The 16,210-nt window shown below is 42.2% G+C and overlaps 1 protein-coding gene across 1 annotated transcript; it reads right to left on the bottom strand.

Moving 5' to 3' along the window:
• Window positions 1–243: 243 nt before the first annotated feature.
• LOC147426611 (U-box domain-containing protein 1-like) lies at window positions 244–3,574 on the bottom strand. The gene has a single exon (XM_086498585.1). It carries the CDS (start codon window positions 3,193–3,195, stop codon window positions 1,162–1,164), a length of 2,034 nt encoding a protein of 677 aa, XP_086354711.1. The 5' UTR covers window positions 3,196–3,574; the 3' UTR covers window positions 244–1,161.
• Window positions 3,575–16,210: the final 12,636 nt, after the last annotated feature.

The raw sequence follows: 16,210 nt of genomic DNA, 5'->3' as shown, positions 1-16,210 counted from the left end.
CATGGCATAAGATTAAATTGAATAAAGGATTGTTTAGGAATTAGTTGATAAAAAGGCTAAAGCTAAACACCCTTGGATGACATCTATAACATGTGGGGGATCTTGTGACACATTTTAATACCAACAACTCACTAATGAATAGGATTTTCTTTGTTGATGGTGGCAAGTAAGAGGGTCTTCCCTTGTCTTGATGTGTGATGACTGGCCTAAAGATTGCTTGATTATGGAGACGGTTCATTCATAAGTGCATTTACTATTTTGTATACACTATAGATGTGGTTGACATCTTTTTTTGTGAAGAATATACAAATTGCTAATGGAAGTAGGGATTCTGTGCATGGTTTGTGTCATTGAGGGGAGCTGTGTGTGCTTTGAATAGTTTCTTTTTTTGGTGCTAGTGTATAGTATTTTCAACACACACACACACACACACACACACACACACACACACACACACGCACACACACACATTGAAATCTAGACATAGTCGTTTGAAGCTCTAAGATCAACTATTCTTTCAAACTTTTTAGAGTTGAATTATAAAACATGGATCTGTTTTCTATAGTCCATTCAATGATGTATAAATTTTTCTTCGAGCTCAAAGCTTGGTATCTAAAAGCTTACCCCAACCTAATCTAAATTGACATTTTTTGGGGCACGTGACCGTAATTTACCCCATTCTTTTGAAATGACATTTTGGGCACCTCATTGGTATATGGGTTTAGCTCGAGAAAGATCGACCAATGGACTCCCAACTGTTTTATCAATCCCCAATATCCTAGGTTCAACAATAGGGTCACTTGTTGGGACCATTCTTGTTTCAAAGAGCTCAATGGAGTCCAAAAATCACTCTTTCTAGCAAAGTGAAAACCTTTGGAGGGGACAATATTGAGTGTCTCTAGCCTGCATACTTGATAAGAGACATAGAATCAAGGCCTGTGGGACTTGAACTTGCATACCTTCACACACAAACATCTTGAGCACTAAGTGTGGTGATGGATTCACAGCCGAAACTTGATCTCAGTACCTCGTGGCACGCACGCTCACACACACACACACACACACACACACACACACACACACACATTTCATGAGGATGCATATTTCCTGTTTATGTTACATGAGTCCATTATTAGCACTTGCCCATCGAAGTCTATGATTCTAATCTCCATGATCTGGGGACTCGGATCTGATGAGGATTTTCAAAAGAGCATTGGCCTTCCTCTTTGCCCTTGGAGTCCCACTTGAAACTAGCATCTCTAGATATGGTAGAGTAGAAGGCAGAGAGAGCAAACTCCTTGCCACCTCTTCCCCTCCAGTTTTACAAAGAGCCAAAAGCACTGCTATGGAGTTCTCTTTACCTTTGTTAGATCCAAAGCCCAGAAGGTCCACTAGCAGAGGAATGGCCATTGTTTTCTTCATTTCAGCAAGACCCTCAGGACATGGGGCCAAAACAGCGAGCACAGCAAGGGCGTCATCAGTAATGCGTGCCATCTCATCCGTGAGGAGATGCACCAGCACCGGTATTGCATCTGCCTCCACCACTTTGGACTTGTTTCCTTCAAAAATGGAGAGATTAAAGAGGGCTGATGCGGCATCCTTCTTGCCCCTGGTGCTTCCCTCCATCAACAATCGGATCAATGATGGTATCGCATGTGGAGTGTTGCCTATTTCCACCTTGTATTCGTTAACCGCCGACAGACTGAAAAGAGTTGCGGCTGCATTCTCTCTTGATTCCATATTTGCCCCATCTTTCAGTACCTGCACTATGGCAGTCAATGCACCTGCAGCCATAATCAAAGCCTTGTTTTGCTCACATATTGACACATTCAACAAAGCCGTGATTGCATGCTCTTGAGTCTTGGGATCCTTCGACCAGAGGAGCGGTACCAAAAAAGGAATTGCCCCCGCCTCGGCAATACACATCCTGTTATGCATGCCACTCTTTGCTAGCAATCTGAGCTCATAAGCGACTTGTCGTTGAATGTCGGGCGTTCCTGTTGCTAGCTTTCCAACAAGGAAAGCTGCAGTGAGTTTTGCATCATTGAGGGCACCTTGGGTAAATGCAATATTATCCATTGTTGGCCACATATGCTTCCTTCTTTCTGTATTTTCAAAGGGAATGTCATTCTGTGTACACCATTGGGCAACCAGGCTCCTGAGGACGTAGTTAGGGATAAGGCTCACGTGAAGAAGCTTTTGTCCGCTTTTAGGGCATGTAGAGTGACCTGATTCTAGCCACTTTGAGATGGATGCTCTTTCATATGTGTGGCCTGTTGCGACTATAACAGGATCAGTCATAAGCTCGAGGCTAATGGGACATCGGAACTCATCAGGGCAAACAATGCCAGGCGTTGTCGTCTCATCGTCAGAATGAGAAGAATCATGCGAAATTTTGTGGAAGTGAGAAGCTGTGATGCTGTATAAATACTGTTGATGATCAGCATCTTGTGAGGAGTCTTGGCCAAAAAATATGCACTTCGCATAACAGAGGAAAGTGATAAGTCTGCTGATGGTGGAGATCACGACAAGGCCACCAGTGCCGGCTTGGAGAGTGATCTCCCTCTCAAGGAGTTGGATTTCTTTGAGGCAGGCAGAGGGAGTGCTCAAATGGAGGGTGTCGAGGATCCATCGCATTTTAACGGTATCGCAATCGGCAAGTCTCTCCATGTCTTGAATAGCAGAGAGCAAGGCAACTCTTAATCTGGTATCAGGGGGCTCTTCACAAGGTTTGTGGCCCCTTTTGAGCTGAGTGTGAACAAGCTCCAACTGCTCTTTGAGGTCAAGAGGGACATCAAGAAGCTGGAGGGGCAGGATATCAAGGGCATTAGACATGGTTTGGGCAAGCTCTTGAAAAAGAGAGAGGGTGATGTTGCTGTAAATGATAAAGCAAGTGGAGCTTCTACCTGTGAAATCTTGTAATAAAAGCTTTGCCTTGTTCATGGCTATGCTTATTTCTCTTAGGCAAAGCCAGGCTGAGGGGGGTAAGGGGTCTTCTGATAAGCCCAACTCTTCAAAAAGCATACTCATTATCTTCACTCGCCTCACTAGCATCCCTGCATTTCTCTTGTGATGCAGTAGCTCCACCTGCTTTGCAGCGACGACTTCTTCCGCTAGATTTATCAGAGCGGCCAGCATCCCCTTTTGTGGGCTTATCCCTGTTCCCGAATCTAGGGGTGAGCCGTGCTGCGCCATGTAGCTTCTGTTGCGCCTACCTCTTGATTTATCACAAGGTCGCTAAATCTGATTCGAGTCCTTATTAATTTTGATGTACCCAATTCACTTTCTTTCAATTCAAGGGTACCCAAATGGTGCACTGGCAAGGATATTCATCAGATCACCAAGTTCGCTTACACAGCTGATGGTCAGAGAGAGAGAGAGAGAGAGAGAGAGAGAGAGAGAGAGAATGAACCTGGACGGCTGATTGTCTGAAATGGGCGTGACGATGATGATGATGATACATACCCAACTTCTTCGCCAGGCGGCTGGCTCTGGAAGGCCGGTTTGTCATTGAAGCCGGCTGCTCTTATTGTCGCGTTCTCGCATAGTTCGCTTCATCCGCCAGCCTATTGAGAGAGAGAGAGAGAGAGAGAGAGAGAGAGAGAGAGAGAGACCATCTGCAAATTGTTTCACTAGAATATGAAGTATTTTATATTTAACATTTCTTCTTATGAAGGGAATTTTTCATCACCAAAATTATTGTCAATAATACAAAATGGGGTATCAAAATCGCCTCCTCCCACAAAGACATGAAGCTGTTTCGAAGTTTGCAAACCTGATTTTGGACTTTTTACCAACATGCATTGTTCTAAGAGCTGAGTCGCACCCAACGTTTGTGGGGGGAGTGGGAGGAGGAAGAACTCCATCTTTAGATAATTCGCTTTTTTGTGCACGATTGTAGAAGCCCTGTTGAAGCTACGCTAACCCTTACGTTTTTCAAAGGTTTAAGCTATCATTCTCGAAAAAATGCAAGATCGTTTTTCTCTCCAGATTTGCTCAATCAGAGTGTTCGCTTTCCATCGATAATCTCTCCTCCTCTGTAGGCGAAATTGTCTTTCTCTGCGGGTGCGACTAAACGTTTGCTTTTTCTCTCTTACCCCTGCTACAACGGGCGTGACTCGGCGCTAGTTCTGGGGGCATAGGGACATTCAAAATCTGTGGTGGCCATCACTTGTCATGTTTAGAGTTAAAAATTGTGATATTGTAAATTGATTGAGGTTCACACAGCGCTAGTTCTGGGGGCATAGGGACATTCAAAATCTATGGTGGCCATCACTTGTCATGTTTAGAGTTAAAAATTGTGATATGTTACATGCTTGCAAAATTTGCTTTGACTAATTCTACATTTCTTTAAGTGCGTAGATATGTTTTCCATTCAAAGGTTAGGGTTCAAAATATTTTCATTGCTTAGCCACGAAGAAGTTTGTCCAAAGTAGAAAAGCATTAACTTTTAAAATTTAGATTTTTGGAATCTAATCGTTACAAGAAGAAGCAAGGGGACACCCTAAAAAAAAAGACTCCCAAGGATAGATTGATAGAGCTCCAAAAGCCAACTAGGGTAAAGGAGTCAGTTTAGGACGGTTTACAAACAAGCTTTTTACTTTTAATATTCTTGAGGGAGATTTTACAAATCTAATCATTTTGAATATTTAAACTTTGCGTCAAAATTTTCATGAAAAGATGAATCAGATGATATAAAGATTGATATTTTTTACAATTTTATTCAATGCTTTATTTGAGAAAATTCAGTTTCGACCTTTTTTGATGCATTAGAAACACTCAAGGCCCAGTTGTGATACACTTTTCAACAAATTACAACAAGACTCATAGGCAAGATTCTAAGAATATGCCAATTTTTTTGTCTCTAAATTGGAGGTGCGCCTGTTCCAAACTTGGGACCCAAACTTTTTTGTCTTTGAATTGGCTCAACCATCACTATGAAAATCTCTAGTTGTTTACCGCGGTCTTTTACCGTGTTTTGTAGAGAGAAAGTCCAAACTCAGCTGGAAAGAGAAGAGAGAGGAGAGCGGGGGGATTTTTTTTGTATTTGAACTATTACCGCGACTATTTTCGCTATTATTATCGCGTTTATTACCTCAGTTATTACCGTTGATATTACTGCATTTATTTCCGAGGGAAAATTTAACACCTAAACTTTCAAATTATGACTTAAACACCCCCCCCCCCCCCCCCCCCCCCTCCTCTCAAATTTTGGTGTTTCCCTCTTCTCAATAAAAATTAAAGAATATGGTATGAAATTTTCAAATTTAAAAAAGAAAAGAGAAAGAGGGATAGAGAGAGAGGGGGGGGAGGGGAGGGGGGGATAATAAGATTACACTTGGTTACAGCTAAAATAATCATTGTCACTTGATTAACAGAATTGAGCATGTTTACAAGATTAGAGAGAGGAAGAGGGGGGAGAGAGAGAGATATGAACGGATAGCACGACCAAAAATCTTCATAACTTAAAGTATGCAAAATGTTTATGAATCATCTTCCAAAAGATCCTTACATGAAGCATCATCCAATTTTTAAGCCCATGGCTCCTAAATTAATAAAGAGAGAAAAGGAATTGTCGTTTGTGGATGCGTTGGCTTCATCGTCTTTGAATTCGTCATCCTCCACCTCATCATCTTCATCATCATGATGACAATCATCCTCGCTAAGACTTGCTGCCACCGGACTTGATTCATTGACGTCCTCTCCTTTGTCTCCACCTCATCCAAAGTTGGAGGCGGAAGAGGGTCGAAGATGGTCTCCACTTCATTAGTGGAAAAAATGGTTCTCTCCCGAGGTGCTACGGGAATTACGAACCAAAGTTTTGGTTGGTGGTTTGTTGGGATATAGATTACCCATAAAAGAGAAGCTCAAAGTGAGTAACATTGGTATAATTAATGTTACAAGAAAATAAGAATAAAAAAGGTAGCTGTGACTCACCTCCTCACAATTGTGCAGTAAATCTAAATTGTCATATCTCACTGTGTGATGTACACTAAAGTCCACCATGTAGAGGCCATTCTCATGTCGTTTAGACACATTTGCAAACCACTTGCACTCGAAGATGAAAGTATGAAAATGAAAGGTTCTAAAATTTAATTAACCTTTAGTATCCTTTCAATAGTTCCACAGTACCTGGCTTCATCACCGTCTGTGTCAAAGTTGCCCATGATGGCACAATCCATGGCATTAGGAAGAAATGGACTCATTTTCAGCCTTTTAGCTCTAGTGAGAGAATGCTCCTTAGCCAATAGGAAGAAGGCTAACGTTATGTAGAAAAAGCCTTTTTTTCTCATTTTGAAAATGTCCATGAAAACCATTTTGGTGAAATTGTCACTATGATCAGAAAAGTAAGGCGCTTGATTGTGACATCTTGCACAAGCGCCGAACGCCTTTTTACGACCCGTTGTTGCTATCCTATAAAGTGAATTACTTGTACATGTGCGTCTTGCACAAGCATCAATCACCTTTTTATGAAGTACTCACAATTCAGATTTGAACGGATCGTACTTGATAGTGATTGATAAGTACTATTTAACACTATGAAGGAGTCAGAACCAAGCGAATAGAGGCCCTTGAGGGGTCTCAAGGGCCTCTATTCGCTTGGTTCTAACCTCACGAGGCCCTACGCTTAAAAATGCTATATCTTGAGCTAGAGACGTCAGATTTCAGCGTTTTAAAGTTCTATCCTATGGTTTTTGGATTTTCAGATGCATCCATGGGCTTAAAAATGCTCAAGGGTCTCTATTCGCTTGGTACTGACCTCATGAGGTCCTAGGCTTAAAAATGCTATATCTTGAGCTAGAGACGTCAGACTTCGGCGTTTTAAAGTGCTATCCTATGGTTTTTTGACATTTCGAATGCATCCATGGTATTCTTTTTATATTTTGAAAACATCTCTTTTGTACTTTCTCTCATCGTACATCACATCAGTCAATAAGATTCACAAACGTGGATTTTTGTGTACACCTAAGTTGGGCTCTCGAAAAGCATTTTGTATGAGCATGCATTTAAGTGATTGAGAAAACTTTTACGTATGTACTATGACAAATAGAATTCCAAAAAACTAGTTTTGTATTTTTCAAAATTACCTCTCTCTATGCTGAGTTGACGTTTCTTACAGGGCCCAAAATTGAGTCCAAGTTTCTCCTAATGTGGTTCTACACTCGTCTACGTGGCATGTACGAAAGTGACGACCCTTTGACCACATAGAGTTAAAGAAAATGAACTACAAAATAGGAAAATATCTTTTATCAAATACAAAGATAAAATCAATAAAAAAATTTACAATATGGTTTAGGTATATGAGTACTCTACCTTTGGTACGCAGCCTCGTGCATATTCCCATTCTTTGTTGGTGATGTCTTCTCCGCATGCTTTTGCTTCGGTCATTCTCTCATGAATCCACTCCGCACTAATGAGATCTGGGAAACATGCAAGGTGTCTAAGCATTGGGGGTGATCTCCTTTCTCCATGTGCTTGTTTCCATGCTTCTCTCTCTTGCAAACGCCTTGCCTTTGCCCCACTGTCCACTAATCCACCCAGTTTGTCATAATCTTTGCATTGAGAATACAAAAGTTATTGACCACTCGAGATAGATTCATATCCATGTTAAGTAGTTTTCCCTTTCCACTTTGCAAGTGTGAAGTCATCCTTGCATCTTCCTCATCTGACCACATCCGAGACATTGAAGGATTAACTTGTGCCAAATACTCTGAGATGTAAACAAATGCCTCTTGCATGATCCACCCTTTGGCCATACATATTGCCTCTGGTTGAGACCGTAACCGCACAAAATCTTTGAGAGTCTTTAAAAACCTCTCTAAGAAGAACATCCATTGTGCGTGCACTACTCCACATATAGCGATCTCCTCCACTACGTGAACCAAGAGGTGGATTTGACTAAGAAGGACCGATCGATGAAATGCATCCTCAATGGCACACACAGTTTCTATTGCAAGTGTTTGAGCAGCAGGGATAGCATCTATTTCAATTTCCTTGGAGCTCACAAATCTGCAAGAAAACACACAAGGATACACTAAGTGCTAGTTGAGATTATTGTGTGTATTAAAAAAGTGTAGTTGAGTAGATTCTTGTGGTGTACCTTACTAGCTCTCCAAGTTTGAAAATAGCATCCCTGACTTTCTTGTCCCGACATATACACATACTCACCGGCAGAATGAACTACAATGTAAATTAAGGGAAGGGAAAGTGAGAGAAAGTCATATACACAAACTATAGATAGAATAGGGAGGGGACATTACCTGAAGCATCTTGTGCCAATCATGGGACTTCAACCCATACAATTGAACGCTTCCACTCTTCTTCGCTTTTGTGAAAGCTCCCTTTAGCGACCTCATGTATCATGTTGGTGTGCGAATAGAAGCAATGGTACCCTTCACTTTGTCTAATTCTTATTTGGCTAGCATCCATGGTGCTTTAGGAAGCACAATCTTTCCATTGGGGGCACGGCATGGAGTAGCAGAGGCGGGAAGGAATTTCAAAAGTCTCAAATCCTCCCTCGCACCCAAAAAGTCCTTCTTGCCAATAATGTGGTCCCATAGTGTTTGGGCTACATTCTTGAATATGTTCATGGGATCCAAGAGGTGTTGTATTTTTAAGTCTTTCCGATATGGAAGCCTTAAAAATATGGAATACCTTGACATACCTTTTGGTGGAGGATACGGAGCTGGATTGTTGTTGTAGTTCTCTTTCCAAATGGTTGTTTGATCTGCCATCGTGAGCTTTAGAGGGGTCTTCCCATTTGTTGGAGCCTTGTGCTTGCTATTCCCTTGGGGTAACAAATGATGGTTGTTTGGATAGGTTACCTTACGTAAGGCATCAGGCCTCTCTGTCAACAATGATGGCCCACAAGTAGGACATGCATTGTGACCCGATGTGGGCAACCCTGCATACATATCATATTATTAGAGATAGACAAAACTAAAGGAAGAGAGAGATAGAGAGATATAGAGAAAGAGAGAGAGAGGAAAAGGGAGATACCAGAAATCTCTCCAAGCCCAGGATAGTCGTGCGTAGTCCACATAAAGATGCCCCTCACAATGGCTTCTCTTCCCCCCTTTGCAAGTGAGACATCTATAACGAGAATGCCTCTCCATAACTCCTCCAACTCCTCGATGAGGGGCTCGAGGTAGACGTCAATATTTGACACTTTGTACTTCCCTAGCACAAGCAAGGGAAAAAGTATATTGCCCTTCTTAGTTTTTTCCCATGGTGGAATATTGTAATTGACGATCACCACACGCCAAGTGCTCCATGAGGTAGACTTAGTGCCAAAGGGGTTGACACCATCGCTTGCTAACCAAAGCCTCAAGTGTCAAGGCTCCAACCCAAACTCTGGCCGTTGAGTTTTTATGTGCCTCCATGCAGGGGAATCGGCAGGGACACGCATCATTCCATCATTTGAGCAATGGTTGGCGTTCCACGCGAGAAGCTCCACGATAGACTCGCTTTTAAACGTGTGTTGAATGTGAGGAATTAATGAAAAATTCTCAATATCTTGCGGGGTAGGTGTGGCCCGGTCACTCCGGTCTTGTATCGTGCTTTCTCGCACACAGGACATGAGGTGGCATGTGCATGCTCATTTTGGTACAGCATACAATCATTGACGCATGCATGGATGTGCTCATACTCCATTCCAAGTACAGTGACATACGATCTAGCTCGTCGATGATCTGGAGGCATGTGGTGATCTTTTGGAAACATTTTGACCATTAAAATAAAACAAACAAGCGTATTAGTACAAGTGCAAGGAGACGGCACCATAAAACGAGCGAAGGGTATATAAAAAGCCATATTTCAAACTTACCCAAGGAGTGCATCAGCACTTGCATTGCTCCAACCAAATTTCATTTGCAAGTTGAGGACTTCCAACGATGCCCGAAGCACAGAGTATTGTGCACCGTCCTGGGAGGTGTTCGGGCACTCACCATCAATCTATCCTCTGTTGTCGTTGCCCGTTGAGTGAAGGGCTGGCAATCCTCCTTGCACACATCGCATTCATGAGCCAGTAACTCATCACACATGGCGAACATGTGCTCATCCTCTGCCTCAAAGTGCGATTGAGACCCCACAGGAGCTGTCGAAGTAGAGCTAATGGGAGGATCACCATGCGGTGCACCCAAATCATCCAATAGCTCTTGCCTCTGCCGTTCGGTCTTGCGCGCCGATACACCACCACCAAAAACAGACCAATGGGGCACCTTCTCAAGCGATGGGTGAGTGGTGCTCTTATCTCTCCGAGCGCATTTTTGAGGATGCCCAAGCCCTTTGTTCTCCATGTGCTCCGATGCAATGCGCCGCAAGTGAGGGATTGCCCTTTTGCACTTGATGCAAGGACAAGGGAGTTTTTCCTTGAGCCACGAATCACGCTCAGGGCCTCCAGGGGGGCTACAATCATCCCAATCGATGTCTTGCACACACGATAAATTATTTATTTAGTCATATGTGTCCTAAAAAATAAATAATTGATTAGAAAAGTAAAATTTTAATATAAAAAATGACATTAAATTCAAAGAGAATAAAGTGCAATGAGTGCTACAATTAATTTTATATAAAAGTGGACTTAAAAAATGCAAGTAAAAAACAACTATACGTACTCATAAAAAAGATAAAAATCTTCATTAAAAAACTCAAAAGGCTAAGAAATGAAATAATTGATATCTAAGGGTAGAGGGGGTGGTTTGTACCCCCCTCCCCGCAACCTCGGATATGCTTGTATCCGTTTGAAATGACGTTGCACGGATATAAGCGCGGTAATAGCTGCGGTAACATTCATGGTTAAACCTCGAACCTAAAAAAGGAATAAGGGTAGAGTATGCCGGGTTTTTGCGACATCCCCTGTCCTCCTTTCTCTCCGCCATCGCTGCATCTTGAAGCTCCTTCCCCCCCTCTCCACCTCCCACACCCTCTCCCCCTAGTCAATCTCTCTCCACCTTGTCCCTCCCACAAACACAACAACAACAACACACACACACACACACACACACACACACACACACACACACACACACACACACACACACACACACACATTCGGGTGAAGGAGGAGCTTTGATTTTCTTTTGGTGACTTCATTGGAGGGGGTTTATCGCGCTCGTCCTTGGAAGCTCAATCTAACGGGCAACCGTGCTACAACCTAAGGTAATCACAAATCCCCCCCCCCCCCTCCTTTCCCTATTGTATTCTACTCCACAAACACACGCATAGAAACACGCACGCACACACACACACACACATACATGCATAAATGAAAAAACAAAATGAGAAAGATAGAGATAGAGAGGCATACCTCGTTCATTTGATGAAATCTCTTTGTGTGTGGTAGATTCGTTAGATTTGTTTGCAAATGTTAGAATCTCTTTGTGTTAGACTTGTTTGCGAATGAATGTGCAAAATGGATTTGTTAGGAAATGGATTATGAGAGAGAGAGAGAGAGAGAGAGAGAGAGAGAGAGAGAGAGAGAGAGGGAAAGAGGGAGAGAAAGAGGAAAGAGAGAGGGGAAGAGAGAGAGAGAGAGGGAGAGAGAGAAAGAGATAGATAAATGGAAGGAAAGAGAGAGAGAGAGAGAGAGAGAGAGAGAGAGAGAGAGAGAGATAGAGGGAGAGATATAGAGATAGAGGGATAGAGAGAAAGAGAGGGAAATAGGGAAAGAGAGAGAAAGAGGGAAACAAAGAGAGAGAGAGAGGGAGGGAGAGATAAAGATATAGATAGAGAGGGAGAGAGAGAGATAGAGAAAGAGAGGAAAGAGGGAAAGAGAGAGAGAGAGAGAGAGAGAGAGAGGGAGGAAAGAGGGAAAGAGAGAGAGAGAGAGAGAAAGAGATAGAGAGAGAGAGGGAGGGAGAGGGTGAGAGAGAGAAAGAGAGGAAAGAGGGAAAGAGAAGAAAGAGGGAAAGAGAGAGAGAAAGAGAGATAGAGGGGCAGAAAGAGAGAGAGAGAGAGAGAGAGAGAGAGAGAGAGAGAGAGAGAGAGAGGGAAAAGAGGGAGAGAGATAGAGAGGGATATAGAAAGAGAGAGGTAAAGGGAGAGGGAAAGAGGGCGAGAGCGAGAGAGAGAGAGAGAGAGAGAGAGAGAGAGAGAGAGAGAGAGAGAGAGAAAGAGAGAGGAAGAAAGAGAGAGAGAGAGGGAGAGAGGGAGAGGGAGAGAGAGAGAGAGAGAGGAGAGAGAGAGAAAGAGACAGATAAAAGAATAGACATATCCATGGGGAGAAAGAGAGAAAGAGGGAGAGAGAAATAGAGATATCCATGGGGAGAAAGAGAGAAAGCGGGAGGGAGAAATAGAGATATCCGTCGGGAGGAAGATATAGATAGAGAGAGAGAGAAGATAAAGAAATAGAGAGATAAAGAGTAAGGGTTGTAGGTGGAGCAACCATTTTGTGGTGTGCGCAATGCGGGTATACTTATGCTATGAAAAAGACCTTGTTTATGTGAAGCTGATGGACCCTTAGAAATTACATTCTACTCTCTTCTCCTTAGCTTCTCTATCTTTCTCTCTCTCTCTCTCTCTCTCTCTCTCTCTCTCTCTTCCTATCTCTTTCTCCCCAACGAATAGGCATTAGGTTGGACAACTTTTAATGGTACCGTGCCTCAGAATGGAGGCAGACATGAATGTCCACCCTAAACCCTCGAACAAGGAGCTGATGTGAAGAGATACTGTGCAAGAAGCACAATAAAGAATCTCTTTTTCATAGCGCTCTATATAAGCAGCGAGCACTCTTGCACTACGCACAACACAAAACGATGGCTACATTTACAACCATAACTATGTATCTATACTCAAAATGATGGCTATGTTATGTAATTGCATATATATTTGTGTGTACATATATATTTGTTTTATTTGTTTATGCATGTTTGTAGGCACTAAGTATGGAAGCATAGTACTCGAAGGTTAGACACCTCCTCTTGGGTATATTCCTTTTTTAATCATGGCATTGCGGTCGTTGATCCACTCATGCATGGATTACCGCAATGTACCTTTGGTTTTACCACAGTTGAGACTGTGATGATATCTAAAGAGGTACCACTTGATCTTTGGCACTACTAGCCTCTACTTAGGTCTACTTGTATGTATATGTATCTACGTGCTCGTGTGCTAATATACTTGTCTACATATTTATAGAGGAGTGAGTAGGGGGAAAAGCTAAATCTCATATTGCTCTTTGTAATGTAGATGTCAAATGAGAGACCACCTGGTGGGGTGCAGCCATCTGGCTCTTCTTTTGGTTGGTTCACATCCAGGTGGGCTCCCACTCGGGGTGGACATCTCCTCCAGTGGACCCGAGTCTTGAGACGGTGAGAACAAGCAAAGAAATAAAGATTGTTTCTGGCTAGTTAATCCTAAACCATGAGTGTCATAGGTTCATTTTTGTTATTTGCAGGCATGGCCATCCTACACCAGCGGACTCTCTTCTTACGAGACCGATACCTCGAGGAGGTCACCTAATAAAAATGTAACCTATCACGTGAGTTCAACTTAAGGGTATTTAAAGTTCTTAAAACTTACAAAAAAATATATATAGAAGGACATTATTTTTTCAAATTTGAAAAAAACTTATAGATTTTAAAAGAAAAGGGTACATTATATTCCTTAAAAAATTCACAGATAAGGGGTTTTACAAACATGTCTTGAACGCACGTGATATGGTAGTTTTACCCATAGTGAACCTCCCGTGACCAGTACCTCCATTCAAAGGAGGGATTGTTTGGCCGCTACACTCTGCAGTAGCTTACGACCTGCGGTCTTTCTCCACAGTCCACACCATGGGGGAGTCAAGGAGGGACTTTTGACATCTAGAGACTCGCATCGATGGCACCTCAGCCTACGGCCCCTTCTTATCGTCCTACTCCCCTTCCATTGCAAGTTCCTACTCCCCTTCCATCACAGGGTCCCACTGCCATGGCATCACAGGGTCCTACGCCACTCCATTCCACTTGTGGCTTCGCCAGAACACCGTTAACGAACTTCCTCAAGTAGCACGCGTTGACGCTCGTCTCAAGGCAGCGGGCACCGGGAGAGACAAAGAGGCGGTGGATCTTGTGGATTCGCTTGTTTTGATAGTGGCAGGGGAACGGAGTCCCCTATTTCAAAGTGTGTCGCCCCTGACGCAGAGGATGAGGATACTGACGTACCCATGTCAGACATGCATGGGCGTTACTACATGGTAAAATATAGCGGGGAGGTGGACTTCGGTACACCACAGGGCATGGCATTTCAATGCCATCTTCAAATTCTTATACATTCAACGTATAAGAACTATTTTGTAAAGTTTATGGACCAATTGCCCGATCATGAACGCTACATTGAGGACGCGCTGTATGCTAGATTTCCAAATGCCCTCGATCAACGTTTTTCACAACAATGGTTGGAGGGCTACATAAAAACGTTTTTGGAAAACAAGCAGTCCAGTGTACGGTGCACCACAGCCAACCAGGTTAGAGATCTAGACAGAAGCTATTGCGGTGGCAACATGGTAGACGCGGAGTGGGAGGGGGCAATGCAAGAGAAGATCAATTAGGCTGGGACGGGCTCATTCTACAGACAACAATGCGAAGCTCGCGCCAGTCAAACTCCCACGCACTATGGCTCAGGAGGCAAGGAAACTTAGAAGGACAAATATGTAAGATTGATTAAATTATAACCTAAATCGGTGATTATAAAGATTGTAGTTGATGATTTGTTATTGTTATTGCTAACACAGGAAAATATCACTTTTACTTGACCAAATAGAGAGATGGTCAAGTATAGGGAGTGAGATATAAAATTTGATACTTGGAGATGGTTGTTCGAGAACAACCACATCTCTCGCGAGCAATTCGATGCAGTGGTTGGATCACTACAAACGATAATTTTAAACAAGTAGTTTTGTATCAATTGTTTTGAGCTGTTGATAATTGTTTAATTTGGTTTGGGTTTATCTAGAGTCAAGGCGATCAAACGTACGTGCCTCTGGACAATGACGAGAACGAGGAGGATTAGATAGAAAAATATTTGTCCAAACTTTTGTAAAGTCCCAATGTGGCACAATGTATATACAACTATTTACATTTTATTTGTAACTTTTTTAAATAGTTGATCTTTTGCACATTAAATTGTCAAGGTAAAGTAAATTCAATTTCAATTCTTTGGTTTTTTTATATACTCTTTCAAAAAACAATTGATGTTTTGTTGTTTTATGCAGGTCAAAAACAAAGGTGCTCATTTGGGCCACCCAATTTTGGGTGGCCCACATGAGCACCTTTATTTTTGAATGGTCGTTTGGCGATAATCAGTACGGTAATATCAGTGGCAATAGGCATGGTAATAGCTGCAGGTATATTACCGCAGATATTATCGCAATTATTGCTTGCAAACCACTACCACATTATGAGATGTGGTTATTGCCACACATGTAATTTTTTCTCTCTCCATTTTCCTTTGTTTTTCCGCGGCAATGCTAGCGGTTATAGATTACTTCTCTTATAGTGCATCATATTTCAAGGGAAGTTTAGGATGTTGAGGGAACAATTATAGAGATTCCAATACTACCAAAGCAATAGGGATTTTTTTTTAAAAGACTCAAATATCTTTTTAGTACAAGGTACATTTATTAAAAACACAAAAAGTAATCTAGTCACGATAACACTTAACTGTCTACAACTGCCAAGAATTCAATGCCGAATATCTCAATCTTCTGCATTTTTGAAAAATAAACTCTTCTTTCTTAGCTCATTCTCCCTCCTCCCTGTGCGCGTGACCTGTCCTCCTATGTGTTGTCGTGCATGATTGTTGAAATTTCTTTCTTGCATTGCCCTCACCTCCTTCTACATAAAGTTTCAATTAATCATGTCTCAATCCACTCTTATAGCTTCTCCATGAAGAATTTCTACAAGGAATTGGAGAGATGCAGTATGTCATATGCATGTAGAGCTCTCATGAGAGTATAAGCCCCTTTGTTAAAACAAAAAAAATAGAATATCATTTTAGAAGCTTCAAAGGAGAACTTTAGATTGCAAGGCATGAAAAATGTGGACCTTTGGTTGGATGGTAGAATGTATCCCAAGCATCCCGTTACAAACTCCACTCCACATTTCAAGGATATAACTTCCTTAGTAAACTATGTCGGAGATGGACCCAATGGCTTATATGACTACACTATGCAATTGGCCACAAGATATGATGTTTTGCAATGAGAGAGATACATTGCATGCAAGGA

The sequence above is a fragment of the Adiantum capillus-veneris genome, chromosome 24, assembly GCF_014529385.1.
Source record: "Adiantum capillus-veneris isolate H3 chromosome 24, ASM1452938v2, whole genome shotgun sequence".
Taxonomy (NCBI): domain Eukaryota; kingdom Viridiplantae; phylum Streptophyta; class Polypodiopsida; order Polypodiales; family Pteridaceae; genus Adiantum; species Adiantum capillus-veneris.
This window is presented reverse-complemented; position numbering and strand designations above follow the sequence as displayed.

Coding starts and splice junctions, on each gene's coding strand:
- LOC147426611 (XM_086498585.1), bottom strand. CDS start 3,195: ATGGCGCAGCACGGCTCACCCCTAGATTCGGGAACAGGGATAAGCCCA.